Source organism: Lemur catta, chromosome 9, assembly GCF_020740605.2.
Source record: "Lemur catta isolate mLemCat1 chromosome 9, mLemCat1.pri, whole genome shotgun sequence".
Taxonomy (NCBI): domain Eukaryota; kingdom Metazoa; phylum Chordata; class Mammalia; order Primates; family Lemuridae; genus Lemur; species Lemur catta.
The window spans coordinates 5,085,143-5,100,048 of NC_059136.1; the positions used below are offsets into that span (position 1 = coordinate 5,085,143).

Here is a 14,906-nt window from a genome sequence, read left to right on the forward strand (position 1 = left end):
CCCTTGCTGGCAGGTAAGTGCTGCCATCAGGCCTGTGCCATTCCGGAATCCCATCGTCCACCTTGACTTGGGAGCCAGGCCCATGTTACTATCCACGCGCATGAACCACAAGGGGCACCTCGAAGATATCTCACTTCCCTATTGCCTCTGGGCCTGTCTGGGCATAGGCAGATGGGGGGTTCTCAGGTCTCACATAGTAAATCCATTCTCATATTCCTCTCTCTCTCCCTGAGCTTTATAATTACTTCTTCAGTACAGTGTCAAGGAAATGTTGGTATCTCCACCTAATTGTTGTGAGCAAGTGTGAAGGTTTTCAAGGTTTTCAGGCTCATCCACCCAGTGTCCCCAGCCCAGGGTCCCACTCTTTTCCTACTGGGGCCATGAGTTTGACAGGAGAACTACCGAGGCTGCACATTCGGCCTCCTTTGCTGGCTCTGTCACCCTCTCCATCACATGCTGAGCCTGATTTTTAGCAGTTGGCCCTGAAGCTTCAGGAGATGTGAGTCTCTTCTTCAAAGCTTCCATAAAAAATTAGCCACCATGGTGGCACATGCCCATAGTCCCAACAACTCAGGAGGCTGAGGCAGGAGGATGGCTTGAGCCCAGGAGTTCAAGGTTGCAGTGAGCTATGATGAGGCCACTGCACTCCAGCCTGGACGACAGAGCAAGACCTTGTCTCAAAGTAAATAAATAGATAAATAAATAAACTTTAAAAAATACCGTTTTACTTCATGAGCTTAAGAAAATAAAAAAGCTGCCATAAAGCTTCCCGTGGTTTTTACATATCTAAAGTTGGCTCTTAGCTACCCTGAGCCTATTACTTTCTTTTTTGCAAGGTTTCAATGGTGTTAATAGAAGCTGGACTACTCCATGTTTCTTATAATTATTATTGTCCCCATACCAATCAAATGCCATAGGCACCTGCCCCTCTTCCCAGCCCACTTTTACCTCCCACCTGGGCCTGGCCCCAATTAACTGCAGGTGAAAACCTTAGAAATTTTGATGCCACTTCATGGCAAGGGTTATCACAAACCACTTACCACTAGTAATAGTGTCCCTATTGTCAACAGAACAGTAAGTAATCCCATTTCACAGCCCTGTCCCGAGAGTCTTCTTCCCAGGTCCACTCTTGGGACCAGCTGTCTCAGGGGACAAATGGTATGGTGTGGCCATGAGGTCAGGTGCAGGGATTGTTTCTGCATAAAGTTAGTGGGAGCCCCAGCAGAGTTGGTCACTAGAGAGAGGCTAGGACAGGATAGGTCAAAGGCCCCAGAGGACTGTGAGGCTGAGAGGCTCTGATGTGGCATTAAGAGATGTCTAATCCAAAGACATAGCATAGATTTTCTTTCCGAACTAGGCTCGCTCTATTTGCATTTATTGATGTGATATGATGGATGGGTTTGGTCGTCATCCTGGCATCTCATTTTACATGATGCTTTCTCTCTCGAGCGCTTCTTTGTTTTGTATCTTTTGCTCTGTGATGTGTATGTGGTTTCTTCAGGCTGTTTCACTGCATTGGTAGCAATTTGGCATGCGATGTCCTCTGGAACCACCAGACTTTGTCAGGACAAGATGTGTCGGATATAGTAAGATGGGACCTGATGCATAAAACCCTAAGACTCTATACACAAATGCACTCCCCTCTTTGATCGTTTTACTCTACACATTTGTGTCCTACACAGGAATCCTGATACATTTTACTTGCCTAATGCCATCAAAAGACAGAGACAAGAAAGGTTGGTGTGTTTGTAACTACATGAACAGCTTTAGCGAGGATGTTTCTGAAAGCACTTTGATTTTGACTAGACTAAGGAGAACCCTTCACTTACAATTTCACCTGTCTGATGGCTGGAAGAATTTTCTACACATCAGCTTCTGGTTCTTTATGTTTCACATCTTGTTCTTTCTCCAGAACCCACAAAGTCTCAGTGCCAGCCACTACAGGGCATGTTTCTACTGTGATGTGACCTCTGGCCCTGCTCCTCCATGTCACCCACTTTGTGCCCTGTTCCAGATATGTCAGGACAGAGTGAGGGAGGGTATTCCTTCCCCAGGCTGGCTACCAATAATTATAGGTGGAAAAGACTACAGACCACATAAATCTATCCCACTAAACACATCAGATGTCAATTTCCCCGCATCCATGGCCCACTCTACTATCACCTGACATGAGGCAAAGGAGAATACTGGGCAAAAAGAGCTAGTGGTCTTAATTGGTTGAAGCAAAATTGCCTTACCCATGACAATTTTCCAAAAGTATGTGCCCATGTGGACACATTGTGAGATCCCTCCAATGCTGGCCTCAAAAGGGGCCCGTGGAACTAACAAGCTTAAAGCTTAATCTTCTCTAGCTATGTATCTACCTACTTTTGCTGGCAACATTTTAATAAAATTAAAAAAAAATTTGGTAACAACAAAATCAGAGCAAGGGGAGTTGGTTGTAGGAATTGAATATTTAATGGTGCTAATCTAAGATAACTTGATCTCCATGGTGTACCTTGTGGTTTATAATTTAATAGAGGGACATTAATAAACTGCAAAATAGGTATAAGAAATTCCAACAAAGTTCTGTTTTTTTCTCACATGATAATTGATACTTTTTAGGAAATAAATGTCAAAATCTTTCAAAAAATTTTTTTTTGGCCGAGCACGGTGGCTCATGCCTGTAATCCTAGCACTCTGGGAGACCGAGGCAGGATGATCGCTTGAGCTCAGGAGTTTGAGACCACTCTCAGCAAAAGTGAGACCCTGTCTCTACTAAAAGTAGAAAAATTAGCCGGGCATGGTGGTGCACGCCTGTAGTCCCAGCTACTCCGGAGGCTGAGGCAGGAGGATCCCTTGAGCCCAGGAGTTTAAGGTTGCAGTGTGCTAAGCTGATGCCATGGCACTCTAGCCAGGTGACAGAGCGAGACTCTGTTTGAAAAAAAAATTTTTTTTTCTGTTCTTGCCCGGCCCTTGCCGATGCCTGGTGTGCAGATTGTGCTCATGGAGTGAAGTTGCAGAGCCTTATGAGCAGAAGAGTCTTCTAAGGAAGGATTTAGAGCAGCCCTGTCCAATAGAACTTTCTGTGATGATGAAATATTTTGTATCTGCACTGTCTGAAATGGCAGCCACTAACCACATGTTGCTATTGAGCACTTCAAATGTGGCTAGTGAGGCTGAGGAAATGAATTTGAGATTTTATTTAGGTTTAATTAATTAAAGTTTAAATTTAAATAGCCACAAGTGGCCAGTGGCTACCATAGAGGGCAGTGCAAATTTGAGGCCATAGGGAGGGGGACCATGACACAGGAGGGCAGCCAGCCAAGTGGCTGTAAGCAGGCTGCAGGGTTTTGAGGACAGAGGGCCAAAGGACAGTTCTGCCCAGAGGGGCTTCCCTGTAGGGCTTTTAAACATCCTTCTCAGGCATATACTGAGCAGTGGGGTAGGCCAGACAGCGGGTGGGGCTGACTAATCCGTTTTAGGCACATTACCTAGGGCTCATTATACTTCTAGGGTCCATGAAAATGTTTTAATTTCCCTTTTAAAAGTTAACTCATTTATTTATTTTTTTAACAGAGAGGGGTTGCCCAGGCTGGACTCAAACTCCTGGGCTCAAGTGATCCTCCTTCCTCACTCCTGCCTCACCCTACCAAGCAGCCAAGACTACAGGTACCATCATCGCCCCGGGCTTTCTTTTAAAATCAGAAGAGAAAAATATTTTTTAGGCTGAAGAAAGTGTTTTAATATATATTAATAATTCATCTTTATACTAACCTGGTGGTAAAATATAATTTTAAAAATTTAATAAGGAAAGGGTCCTTGAAAACAAAAGAGCCTAGGACCTATGAAAATCTTAAGGTTTGTGGTGGGGTGGGGGAAGGTGCTTCTGACAGCTCATCTTGGACTCCCACCTGTCTGGCCACCACCTCCCCTTTGAATGCTCTCCCAGAGGGTACACCTGGCCTCTCTGAATAAGCCCACCTGCCCCAGCGCCTGGCACAAAGACAACCAAACCAAGACTCCGCAATAATCTCGAGGTCAGAGGAGACCCCTGCTCCCAGGCTTGGAAAATTCACCTGCAGATTGTGACTTATTTGGGCAAAGGGCACTGGGAAGCCAGGGTTAGAGTTCAGGAAGTGCGGGAAGAGGAAGGGAGGGCGATGCTATGTTTTAGGGAGGGGCTCACCCTCATTAAACTTTAGGACCCCTCTGGTACTGACCCCATTTTACAGATGAAGCAGCAAGGGCTCAGAGAGGTTGAGGAACTTGCCCAAGCTCACAGAGCTGGGATTCAAACTTTGGTATGTCGTTGATCCGATATCCAAGTCCCCACTCCTTCGTCACAGACCCCTGGGACTCCCCCCTCAGCCCCTGTGGGACCCCGGGCGGGGCATAACGGTGGCTTCTGTGCTGACCACCCACCCCTCCCTAATGGCTGTTTCTTCTCCTTTCCTGCTTCCCGGAATCCCATCCTTCCAGGGGTTATCCTAAGGAGGATCCTCGGGCCTCAACTTCCCCTTTGCGCGTGGGTTGCGGTAGGTATCGCCCCTGCGGTAACAAGGGAGAAGAAGAGAAGCGAGAAGGGCCCGGCTCCCTCCCGCCCCCGACGCGCCAAGCGTCCGGCCCGCGGCGCCTTTAACTCCGGCCGCGCGGTGCCCGGATCTGCGGGCTGGGAGTCGCCGCCCCGCGCCCGCCCCGCCCCGCGCCCCGGCTCGCAGCTCTGGACGATGAGCCGCATCTACCAGGACGGCGCGCTCCGGAACAAGGCGGTGCGGAGCGCGCGGCTGCCCGGGTGGGACCCCGCCGCGCACCGGGGGTAGGCGCCGCGCCCCCGCGCCCGGCTCCGTCCGGCCCCTGCCCGGGGCGGGACGCGGGGGAGGAGGCGCTGCGGCTGCCGACGCCGCTCTCGGCCTCCGGGGGCTGCTCCAGGCCGCGGCGCCGAGCGGCCTCGGGAGAGGCTCCCCCAGCCTGGGCCCCGAAGACGGTGCCCCGCCCCCCCAGGGCTGTAACGCCAGCCTCGGGTCACGCTGCTGCGCCTCGTGGCCTTTGCACGGGCTCGTGCCCTGCCCCGGAGGGACGGTGGCGGCTGCGTGGCCGGAACGGTGGGCGGGAGCTGGCCGGGCTGGCCCTGCCGGAGCCGGGTACGAGGATCCGGAGGGCCGGGCCCTGCCTTCCCGGAGTTCCGAGAAGGAAGGGACCATTCCATTTGCAGTTACAAACACTAAAGAATTATGCCAAGTGAAGTAAGACAGGCGCAGGACAAACACTCTGTGGTCTCACTTCCATGTGGAATCTGAGAAAGTGGAACCACAGCGACAGCAGAACAGCGGTTGCCCGCGGCTGGGGGCGGAGGAATGGGGCGAAGGTGGTCAGGGGGTGTGAACTTTCACCTACGGGGTGAGCCAGTTCTGGGGATCTAATGTGCAGCATGCGGTGACCGGTGTGTTCATTAATTTGATTGTGGTAATTATTACACAGCGTGTACAGATATCAGGTGATCGCGTGGTACACTTTGAATGTATACAGTCTTTGTCAGTTCAATATTTTCAGAAAAGAATAGGGAGGGGTGGATAGAAGCAAGTAAGGTAGAGGGAATTTTCACTTCCCACCCCGCCCCCTCCACTATCATCTTCAGTTGTCCCCACCCCTCTCCCACTTCTGTGGTTTTGAAAAAGGAAGACCCAGGTTCTGCTTTTATGAAAACTGGCATCAGGAGGCCAGGGTCCAGTTTCTCTCGGTGAGGGACCGCGACCTTGGACTAGTCCCAAAACTTCTGAGTCTGGATTTCTCCACCTCTAAAGCGGCAATAACCATTTCTTTGGGTTGGTGACCACATGGATGGGAATGAGAACAGGAATACGGAAGTATTTTAAAACAAGTGGAAAGGGAAGATCATTTCTAGCAGCTTAGACACTTACCTCCAAATGTGGCTAAATAAAAAAGTAAAATCTTCTACATTTAGTAAGCACTTAGTTTACAAAACACCTTCACATGCATGATCTTAGGTTATCAGCAGAGGGGCAGAGCGAAGCAGCTGGTTTTCTCCCCATTTTGTAGATAAGACTGAGGCTCTGGCGACAGTAACTCCCAGTGGCCCTGCAGGAGGGGCCATAGCTTGGTCTTAGGGCAGCCTGACAAGGTTCCTCGTGCCCTCTGGGCAGTGCGCCAGCCTTTGGGACCCTTGGAGGGATAGAGGCCCCTGTGTGGAAGCATAGAGAAGGGGGGCCGCTCAGTACCAGGCCTGCTCAGGGCCAGGTGAATCGGAGACAGGGTGGGATTCGCCTCCCACCCGTGGCTCCTTCCTGAGGACTGGCAGAACTGGCCGTCGCTTCTTTCCCTCTCATCCCCAGGGGAAATGGCGTCCTGCTGGAGGGAGAACTGGTCGATGTATCTCGGCACAGCATCTTGGATGCCCATGGCAGGAAGGTGAGGATGCTTCCTCGGTGGTACCCACAGGGCCCTGGCTGCACATCCTCCCCCACCAGGGCATCTCCTTGTGCTGGGCTCTTCCAGTGTCAAGGCTTGGGATCCAGCTCCTTCCTGGATGGGCTCAGAGGGCAGGTGGGAAGTGGCTGGGGAGATCAGCGGCCAGACGGGACCCCGAGTGGAAGAGGAGCTGTAGGGTGTGCTGGGCAGCAGACAGGTGGCAGGGCCTGGGTTCTTGCCAGAGGAGCCTGGTCAGAGCGGGGAAGACAGAGCAGGCCCGACACCCAGTCTAGCCTGAATGTGAAGCCTACATTGCTGACACTGGGGCTTCAGTTCCCATGTCCATGTCCTGGCTACCTTTGCCCTCTCAGTCTCCCGGGGTCATGCTCTGTATCACCGGTGACCCCATCTCAGGTGTTCACAGGTATAGCTGGCATTCACCATCTTGTCCTAGCCTGTGTCTCTTTTCTGAGCTCCAGTTCTGAGCTCCCACCCCACTTTCCAATGGCCTGAGCTAGATGCTCTGACCACCTTATCTCACCAGCCTCCAAAATTGAGCCTGGTCTCTAACAATGCCCTCTTGAGGGGGGCCGGAGGCCTGGTGCTACGTGGACCCTACGTTTCTCTCCTCCACCCTATGGGAACAGCCTCAGTTCCCAGTTTACCACTATTTTCATGTCAAGAAATGCTTTGCTGCGTCCTCCCCTCCTTAGCGCCCTGCCAGCCACCAGCCTGCAGAGCCCCACTGCTCGCCTTCCCCCTCGCCCCAGGTGAGCAACGCCAAGTGCTGCTGGGCTTCTGCCTTGCCTGATCCTTCCTGTCCCTTCCCTTCCTCTTTCCATGTCTGCTCACTCAGATGGGCCCTCGGCCTGTCCTGGTAACACCTGCCCTCCTGCCTCTGGCTCCCCTTAAAGCTCATCCCTGCCCCGCTTCCCAGTTGTTTCTAGAAAGACATCTCTGAGGGTCTTGCTGCTCACACACCTTTCAGGACTCTTTCTTGTCTGCCAGATAAAATCCAAACTCCAAATGCCAAGTCAAGGCCTGTCTCAGACTCATCCACTTGCTTTCCCAGGCTGGGCTCCCACAGGCCTCTTGACTCTCACATACCTGTCCCGGGCTTTTAATATTCTCTCTACACCCTTATTCTCACGAGGGCAGCTTTCCCCATCCTTCAAGACTTCACCTTCCTTGTTTCCCCCAGGAAGCGGCCTCCCTGTCTTCAGCCTTTGGGAGCATTTCTTCCACCCATTTGGATTAGAACAGCTGGCAGGCAGCATTCACAGCACACTTTGTACTTTGCACTGTGCTGCTCCTCTGTTATCTGGTTGAACCCCTACAACATTCCTGAAACTGGGCATCACATTGTCCCGATATGGCAGGGGAAACTGAGGCTCAGAAGGCTAGGAGTGATTTGCCCCAGGTACTGCGTCTGTTGGAGGGGCAGAGTGGCTGCCCTCACTCAGGGCTCCCTCTCAGTGCCCTTCCCGTGGCGCCTTGGCAGCGTCCACTCCTGCCTTATGGCATTTGCAGTCCTCGGTTCTTGCATTATAGTTTTCTGCATATATTTTTTGTCTCTGTCTGTGTGGCAGCCTTGGGGTTAGGCCCTGTGCCCACCCTGTCCTAGACTTCTAGCACAGCTCATTGGGCGTGGCAGGTGCTCTTAGGAACACATGAATGAATGGATATTTGAGTGGGGGGATCTGCCCAACTTGAATGTCTTTTGGAGCTGAGGTGGGCTTCAGGGCGGAGGGTAGGTGGGCAGGGCAGCAGCCAGAGCCTGGAGTGTGTGCGCTGGGTGGGGTGAAGCGGCCCCTCACTCTCTGTCTGCCTGGCCCCAGGAGCGCTACTACGTGCTGTATATCTGGCCCAGTCGCATCCACCGCCGTAAATTCAACCCCAAGGGAGACGAAATCGAGCCCAACTTCAGTGCCACCAGGAAGGTGAACACGGGCTTCCTCATGTCATCCTACAGTAGGTACCCTCTGCCCTTCCTCCCTCAGGGCCCTCCTACAGCGTGGCCTGCCTTGTCTCCTGAGCCTTCTGGCCCCGAGAAAGTGTCTTTTCAGCATGGCTGGCCTCCAGGCTGGTGTCTGGCCTGGGCCCCCCTGCCTGGACTCCTTCCTGCCTCCCATCCTCTCAGAGGATCGCCATTGCCCCACCTCAGCCCCAAGGGCCAGGCTGGCCTCTCGTGGCCTGCCGTCTCTTGCAGGCTGACAGAATCATCCACAAACGTGGCTTTGGGCTCTATCTGCCTTTCTGCAGAGCCCAGGTCAGGCCCCCAGTGGTCTTCATTTTACTGCCAAAATTCTCGTTTGGTTCTTGGGCCCTATCTGGGTCCATTTGTGCTGCTGTGACAAAGTCCCTTAGGCTGGGTCATTAATGAACAGAAATTAGTTGCTTACAGTTCTGGAGGCTGACAAGTCTGGGGTCAAGGTGCCAGCAGGTGAGGGCTGTCCGGGGAGGGCCTGTGCTCTCTGCTTGAAGGATGGTGCCTTCTTGCCGTGTCCTCACGTAGCCGAAGGGCCAGGCAGCTCCTGCAACCTTGTTCCTAAGGGCAGCAGTCCCACTCGTGGGGGCCCTGCCCTCAGACTTAACCGCCTGTCTCCTAAAGGCCCCACCTTTTAATGCTGTCACATTGGTGATTGTTCCAACATGTGAATTTTGGGGGGACATTCAGACCATTGCAGACCCTCCATGGTCTCGCTCTTCTTCCCACCTTTGGCTATATAGTAGGACCTCTTTGCTGCCTGCCGCTGTGCAAGAAGGTTTGGAGGTTGACTGGGAGTCTGTCGTGTTATTCATTCACGCGTTCAGTTGCTCATTGCTTCTCTGAACGTTTAGTGAGCACCTACCGTGCACCAGGCCCTGTGCCACGTGTTGAGGGTCCAGGGACAAGCAGGACTCGGTCCTGCACCGGAGATGTTCTCAGTCTGGTAGAGGAGATGGACGGGCCCATGACCGGAGCCCAGGCAAGGGCTCTGCTGTTGTGGTGACCTAGGGCAGAGCTGAGAAGGCCGGGACTGAGGACCTGTTGGTGGGGGTGGGGAGTCAGGGCCAGCTCAAGCGGGAGGAGGCACAGTGGCCTCAGGGTTGGACTGGCTGTGGGGGAGTGAGAGGGATGACCCCAGGGGCTGGGCGAGGTGCCAGGCTGGGGTAAGGGCAGATGGAGGGGCAAGAGGAGCAGGTTTGGGGAGAGGAGTTCCGTTTGGGACACACTGAGTTGGATTTGCTGGTGGCACTTCCAGACAGAGGTCCTTTGAGGACTTGGAGGCACATTTCTAGGACTTGGGGCAAGGGCTGGGCTGCAGCACATTAAGAGTATGGAAGCCATGGGAGTGGATGAAGTTGGTCAGGAGGAGAAAAGAAGTGGGCCCAGGAGGTTGTCTTGGGAAACAGCAACGATAGGAGGTGGACAGGGGCAGGAGGCCCGTGGAGAGGTCTGAGGGACACGGGGAGGTGTCCCTGAAGCCCAGTGAAGCCCAGGGGAACAGGAGTGAGGAGCTAGCAGTGGGGTCAGGTGCTGCCCTGGATCAGTAAGATCCAGAATGTGGAGCATCCAAGGGGTTTGCCAGTTAGGAACTCACTGTGACTGTGGTGGGGGTGGGGGGGAAGGGGCAGGGTGTGGAGCAGTGGGTGAAGGCCTTGAGGAAAAGCTAGGGAGTGGGAGAGACAGGTCCTCGAGGGCGTGGGAGGAGTCTGGAGCCCTCATGGGGAACTGGCTTGAGGCTGAAAGGGAGGAGAGGTTTTGTGTGGTTTGAAGTGAGTTGACAGACAGGTGGTGGCAGGGAAGTGAGAGGCCCCACCTGATGACTTCTGTTCTCTTGCAGAGTAGGTGGGCTGATTTGTCAGGGGCGCTTGGGCAGAGGCTGGAGCGTGGAGCCCTCCTCTGTGCCAGCTGTCTGGGCAGTCCCAGAAGGCGTCCCTGGCAGAGCTTGGCTGAGGTTGTACACCGTGGATGGAATGTGGTCCATGGGACGTGTTGGTGGGTGGGCTGGCATGTTCTCCAGCAGAGCGTGGTCGCCTGGCGTTGGCGCGGAGAAGGCAGCCTGTCGGACCAGCTCGGGGTTGCTGTGGGGGTGCAGCCTTGCACACGTCATGAGGCCTCAGCCCCGAGGGAGCACCCCCAGCTGGGAGGCTGCGCTCACTGCACCAGCACCTGCAGATTTAGGACTTGGGTTCCTCCCTGAGCTGACGAGCTCTGCCAGGGCCAGCAGAGGATGGGGACTGTTCCAGCTGAGCCCGCCCAGCCAGGGAGGCCCCGAGAGCCTGCAGAGAGCCCTGCCTGGTCACCAGGGTCTCAGTGGGAAGGTAGGATCGTGGGGGCGGTTTGAATCCTGCCTCCTTCACTGCTATGTGACCTTGAGCTAATCACTTAACCTCTCTAAGCCTTGGTTTTCTCATCTATAAAATGGGAATAATGACAACATATTAACACTCCCTGAGGGTTTACTGTGTGCTGAGCACTGTGCTAAGTGCTTTATATGCTTTATTTCACTTATACTTCATGTTCCTATCAGGTGGACATCGATTTTATCGTATTTTTCAGGTATGGAGAGGTTAAGTAACTTGCCCAAGTTATTGTAGAGCCCAGATCTGCAGCAGGCAGCTGGGTTCCAGAGCCAGGTGGCACCTCCTGTGCTAAGGAGGTGGCTGATGAGTCCCACCCTACAGCTGATTGTGAGAGTATAAAACACTCAGCCCCCACCTGGCTGCTGACAGGCCTCAGTCAGTGCTTGCTGTTGTTACGGCCATAAGGACCCCTGTGCTGTGTGCCTGCAGAGGTGGAAGCCAAGGGGGACTGCGACAGGCTCTCGCCCGAGGAGCTGAAAGAGCTGGTGAATAAGCCAGAGCTGCTGGCACTGACCGAGAGCCTCGCCCCCGAGCAGACGGTGGCCTTCTGGATGCCCGAGTCAGACATGGAGGCGATGGAGCTCGAGCTCGGGGCCGGGGTACGGCTGAAGACTCGGGGCGATGGCCCCTTCCTGGGTGAGCAGTGCGGCCCTCACTCTGGCCTGATGTTCCTGTGTGGCCCCGGGGCTCCTGGGCTCCCTTCTCGGGCTCCCCCGCCCCTCCTGCTTAGAGCTCCTGGGAGCAGGCCAGGTGTGGCCTCCATGGGGACACAACTAAGCCCTTGGGGTTTATTCCTAGATCCCTGAACAAGTACCCTGGGGCCATTAGGCTAGATACCCTGGATCCTGGGGTACCACCCAATTCCATGGTTCCTGTGCGTGACCGTTCCCCACTGTGCCTTGGGGGTCCCACCCACGGCCTCATTGACCATCCCTGGGCCTGGAGAGAACAATGGCTTAACCCAGGCCTAGGGGACCCCGCTGAGTGGGCCTAGCCCCCACTGTGGTTCTGCCACAGGGACAGAGGACATTCAACTTCTTTTCTTCTTTCAGAGTCATTGGCCAAACTGGAAGCTGGAACAGTGACCAAGTGTAATTTTGCTGGTGATGGAAAGACAGGGGTGTCCTGGACAGACAACATCATGGCCCAAAAGTCATCAGAGGGGGCCACAGCAGAGATCCGAGAGCAGGGGGACGGGGCAGAGGACGAGGAGTGGGTAGGTCATGTACCTGGTGTTGGGTGCGGTGGTTATACCTCATGGTGGGAGTTTTGTACGTACTGGTTGAGGTTGGGGGTAGGACGAGGAGACAGCAGGATACATCTTACCCCCAGCTTTGGTGGAATTCTGTGGAATTTCTGAGAGTTTGTCAGCATCAGGAAAATTCCTTCAAGGTATGAAGGGTGGCAATGTGGGACCTTTCTTGAACTCCTGACCTCGAGCGATCCTCCTGCCTCGGCCTCCCAGAGTGCTTGGATTACAGGTGTGAGCCACATGCCCGGCCTGTGGGACCTTTCTTGTTGGCAGGTCTGAACTGGGCCTGTCTACAAAGATTTATAAAAGCCAGTGATGGGGAGGAGGGCTGCAGAGGGAACCAGTGATGGTAATTAAGTCTCAAAACATTTGCGCTGCAAGGGAATACAGTGGCCACACTGAGGCAGCTGAGCCACCGCATGAGTATTTGCTTCTCCTTCGGTCCGGGCTTCTTGCCCGAAGCGGCTGGGAAAATGGCTGACTCGGCCCTGACTAGCTTTTCTTCTGCCGAGGGTCAGCAGGCTGCTCCTCAGCCTGGTCACAGTTGTCTTTCCGAAGCATATTTTACCTGAAGATTTGAATTGATGTCAAAAGACCCCAAATCGAACATTTGAAGCAAAGTCACAGAAAAATGGGCTATTTGTCTCATTGAGGGAGATGGCGGCCTTGGCCCGAGGAAGCAGGGCAGGCAGACTGAGCGTCTGCTCCCTTCCACCTTAGCAGGGAGAGTTTTGGACTGAAAAAGGGTTGGGGCTGCCAGGCCAGCTCCCGGGCCAGCTCTGAGGAGGTGGGGCCAAGGCAGGTGGCCCCACAGGTACCACATGATGGAGCCCTTGTTCGTCTGATGGCCTTTGTGACATGTGCTCTGTCCACGTCTTTCTACTTTACTCCTTGGATTTCTCTAGGACGACTGAGCTTAGTGGGACAAGGATGCCTCCGGGGCCCGCCAGCACCTGGTGAGAATTTCTTCCGTGACTTCCACTCTGGACCTGGAGAGAGCAGTCCGCCAAGCCCGGTTCTTCCCTGCAGCTGCCTCGGAATAAATACCCTTTGAACAAGCTCTGCCAAAACCAAGTGCAAGACCACAACGACAGCCTTGCCAGTGGGGCCCCATGCTGTGTGGCTCGTGGGGGGCCCCTCTCTGGCTGCGCCTTCCTAGATGTTTTCCTGGTGACCTTGCCCTGGAAGGCAGCCTTGTTTCTGAAGGCAGGTGGTACGCAGGTCCCCCAGGGCAGTGTGAGAGGAACTGGCCTTGGTCTTGGTGCAGACCTGGGCGATATCCCTCGTCCAGATGCAGAGTGGCTCACGGGAGAAGGTAGCGGGCTCCTTCCTTTGTGCTCGCTGTTTCCTGCTCACCTCCCACACCCGCCCCTCCTTGGCACTCTGTGCTGTGGCCTCTGGTGTCCTGCTTCAAACCTCCTGGTCCTCTGTACCTTGCCCCCGCCCAGTGGCCAGTTCTTTATTCCTCCCCTGATTTGATGCCACCGCAGGGGTGCTGTCGCCAGACACCCTGGCTGCTCTCCTGGGTGCTGTTCCCAGGGGGGCCAACAGTGCTCACAGGGGGGCGGGCTGGCTGCACCTCTCACACTCACTCTGCCAGGCCACGTTGTTGAGAATACCTTTTTTGTTGTTGTTTTGTACCCTGAAGGTTCATTTTTATGAATGAGTAAATCTTCAGAAAAGAATTCCTCTGCACTGACTGGGTTATTGCCAGGTGTAAATGGTCTGTCAGCCGAGCACTGTTCCCATAAGAAGGAAGCCATTCCTCTTTGGTCATGAGCATTGCCTTGTTGAGCGGTGTGCCCACACCCAGATCTGTGAAGAGATCTGGAGTTGAAAATCCTGAGGACTTGGTGGCACATGGATCCTGCTTGGCTTGAGAAAACGAGGGTAGTGGTGAACTAACAATTATCGAGCCCCCCTAGTGTCTCAAATACGGTGCCAGAGGCTTTCCATGATAACAACTACAGCCTTGACTGTGGAGTGCTTCTAGGTGCTAAACACTTGCAATATCTTACTTAATTGTCACAACAGTCCCAATGAGGTGCATGTGATTATTATCTCCATTTTTCATATGAGACTAAAACTCAGAAGCTCCATGGATAGTATACAGAGGAGAGAGGAATTTAAACCTAGGTGGTTTCAAAGCCCGTATTCTTAGCCACTGGCCTGTTCCGCTTCCACATGCATATTATAGAGGAGGAAAACAGGTCCAACTTGCCCCAAGTCACACGGCTAATAAGTGGCAGAAGGAGGATTTAAATCCAGAGCTGTCAAGGGCAAAGCTTATACTCCTTCCATGGCCTACAGAAGGGTCTTAGATACAGGGACCAAAGGATATAGTAGCCACCTCACTGGTGTCTTGTGTCTGAATGTGGCTGTTTCACAGGCAGGTCACGCTGGGACTTCAACCATGGGGGTGGTCAGGGAGGCAGTTGAGCAGGAGGGGAACTGGGGACACTGACTAGGGATAGAGTCACCCAGTGGGGGCATCCTGCTGTCCATAGCACTGTGGCCAAAGGGCATGGCAAACTCATGGGCAAAACACCATTACAAACAAGGAGGCCCAGTGTGTCAATGGGGGAGGTCCTAAGGCAACAAAAAGGGCTTAGTGTCTTGGAGGGGCTCCAGGAAGGGGCAGGCCATTGTGGCGAGAGCTCAGAGAATGAGTCGCAGGAGTATGTGTTTGAGATGAAGCTGGAGCTTGGGCGTGGCATCTTCAGGCATGTTAAAGAATTGGGGACTTTATCCCTAACATCCTGGAAGCCAGTGATCCCATGGAGAGTGAGTGAGAAGATCTGATTTGTATGTTTCAAAGATCACTTGACTGCAGAGAAACTGGAGGCAATGAGCTCATTTAGGAGACTGCTGCAACTGTCCGGGTGGGAGGCGGGAG

The 14,906-nt window shown here is 53.7% G+C and overlaps 1 protein-coding gene across 2 annotated transcripts; it reads left to right on the forward strand.

The window, feature by feature from the left end:
* Positions 1-3,632: 3,632 nt before the first annotated feature.
* LOC123645131 (arpin) lies at positions 3,633-13,695 on the forward strand. Of its 2 annotated transcripts, none has more exons than XM_045561706.1 (6): positions 3,633-3,651; positions 6,333-6,408; positions 8,247-8,379; positions 11,188-11,394; positions 11,811-11,974; positions 12,916-13,695. In XM_045561706.1, exons 3-6 carry the CDS (start codon positions 8,367-8,369, stop codon positions 12,922-12,924), a joined length of 393 nt encoding a protein of 130 aa, XP_045417662.1. In that variant the 5' UTR covers positions 3,633-3,651; positions 6,333-6,408; positions 8,247-8,366; the 3' UTR covers positions 12,925-13,695. The 2 variants fall into 2 exon arrangements, with proteins under 2 accessions (XP_045417662.1, XP_045417661.1); XM_045561705.1 differs by lacking the exon at positions 3,633-3,651 and adding an exon at positions 4,668-4,798.
* Positions 13,696-14,906: the final 1,211 nt, after the last annotated feature.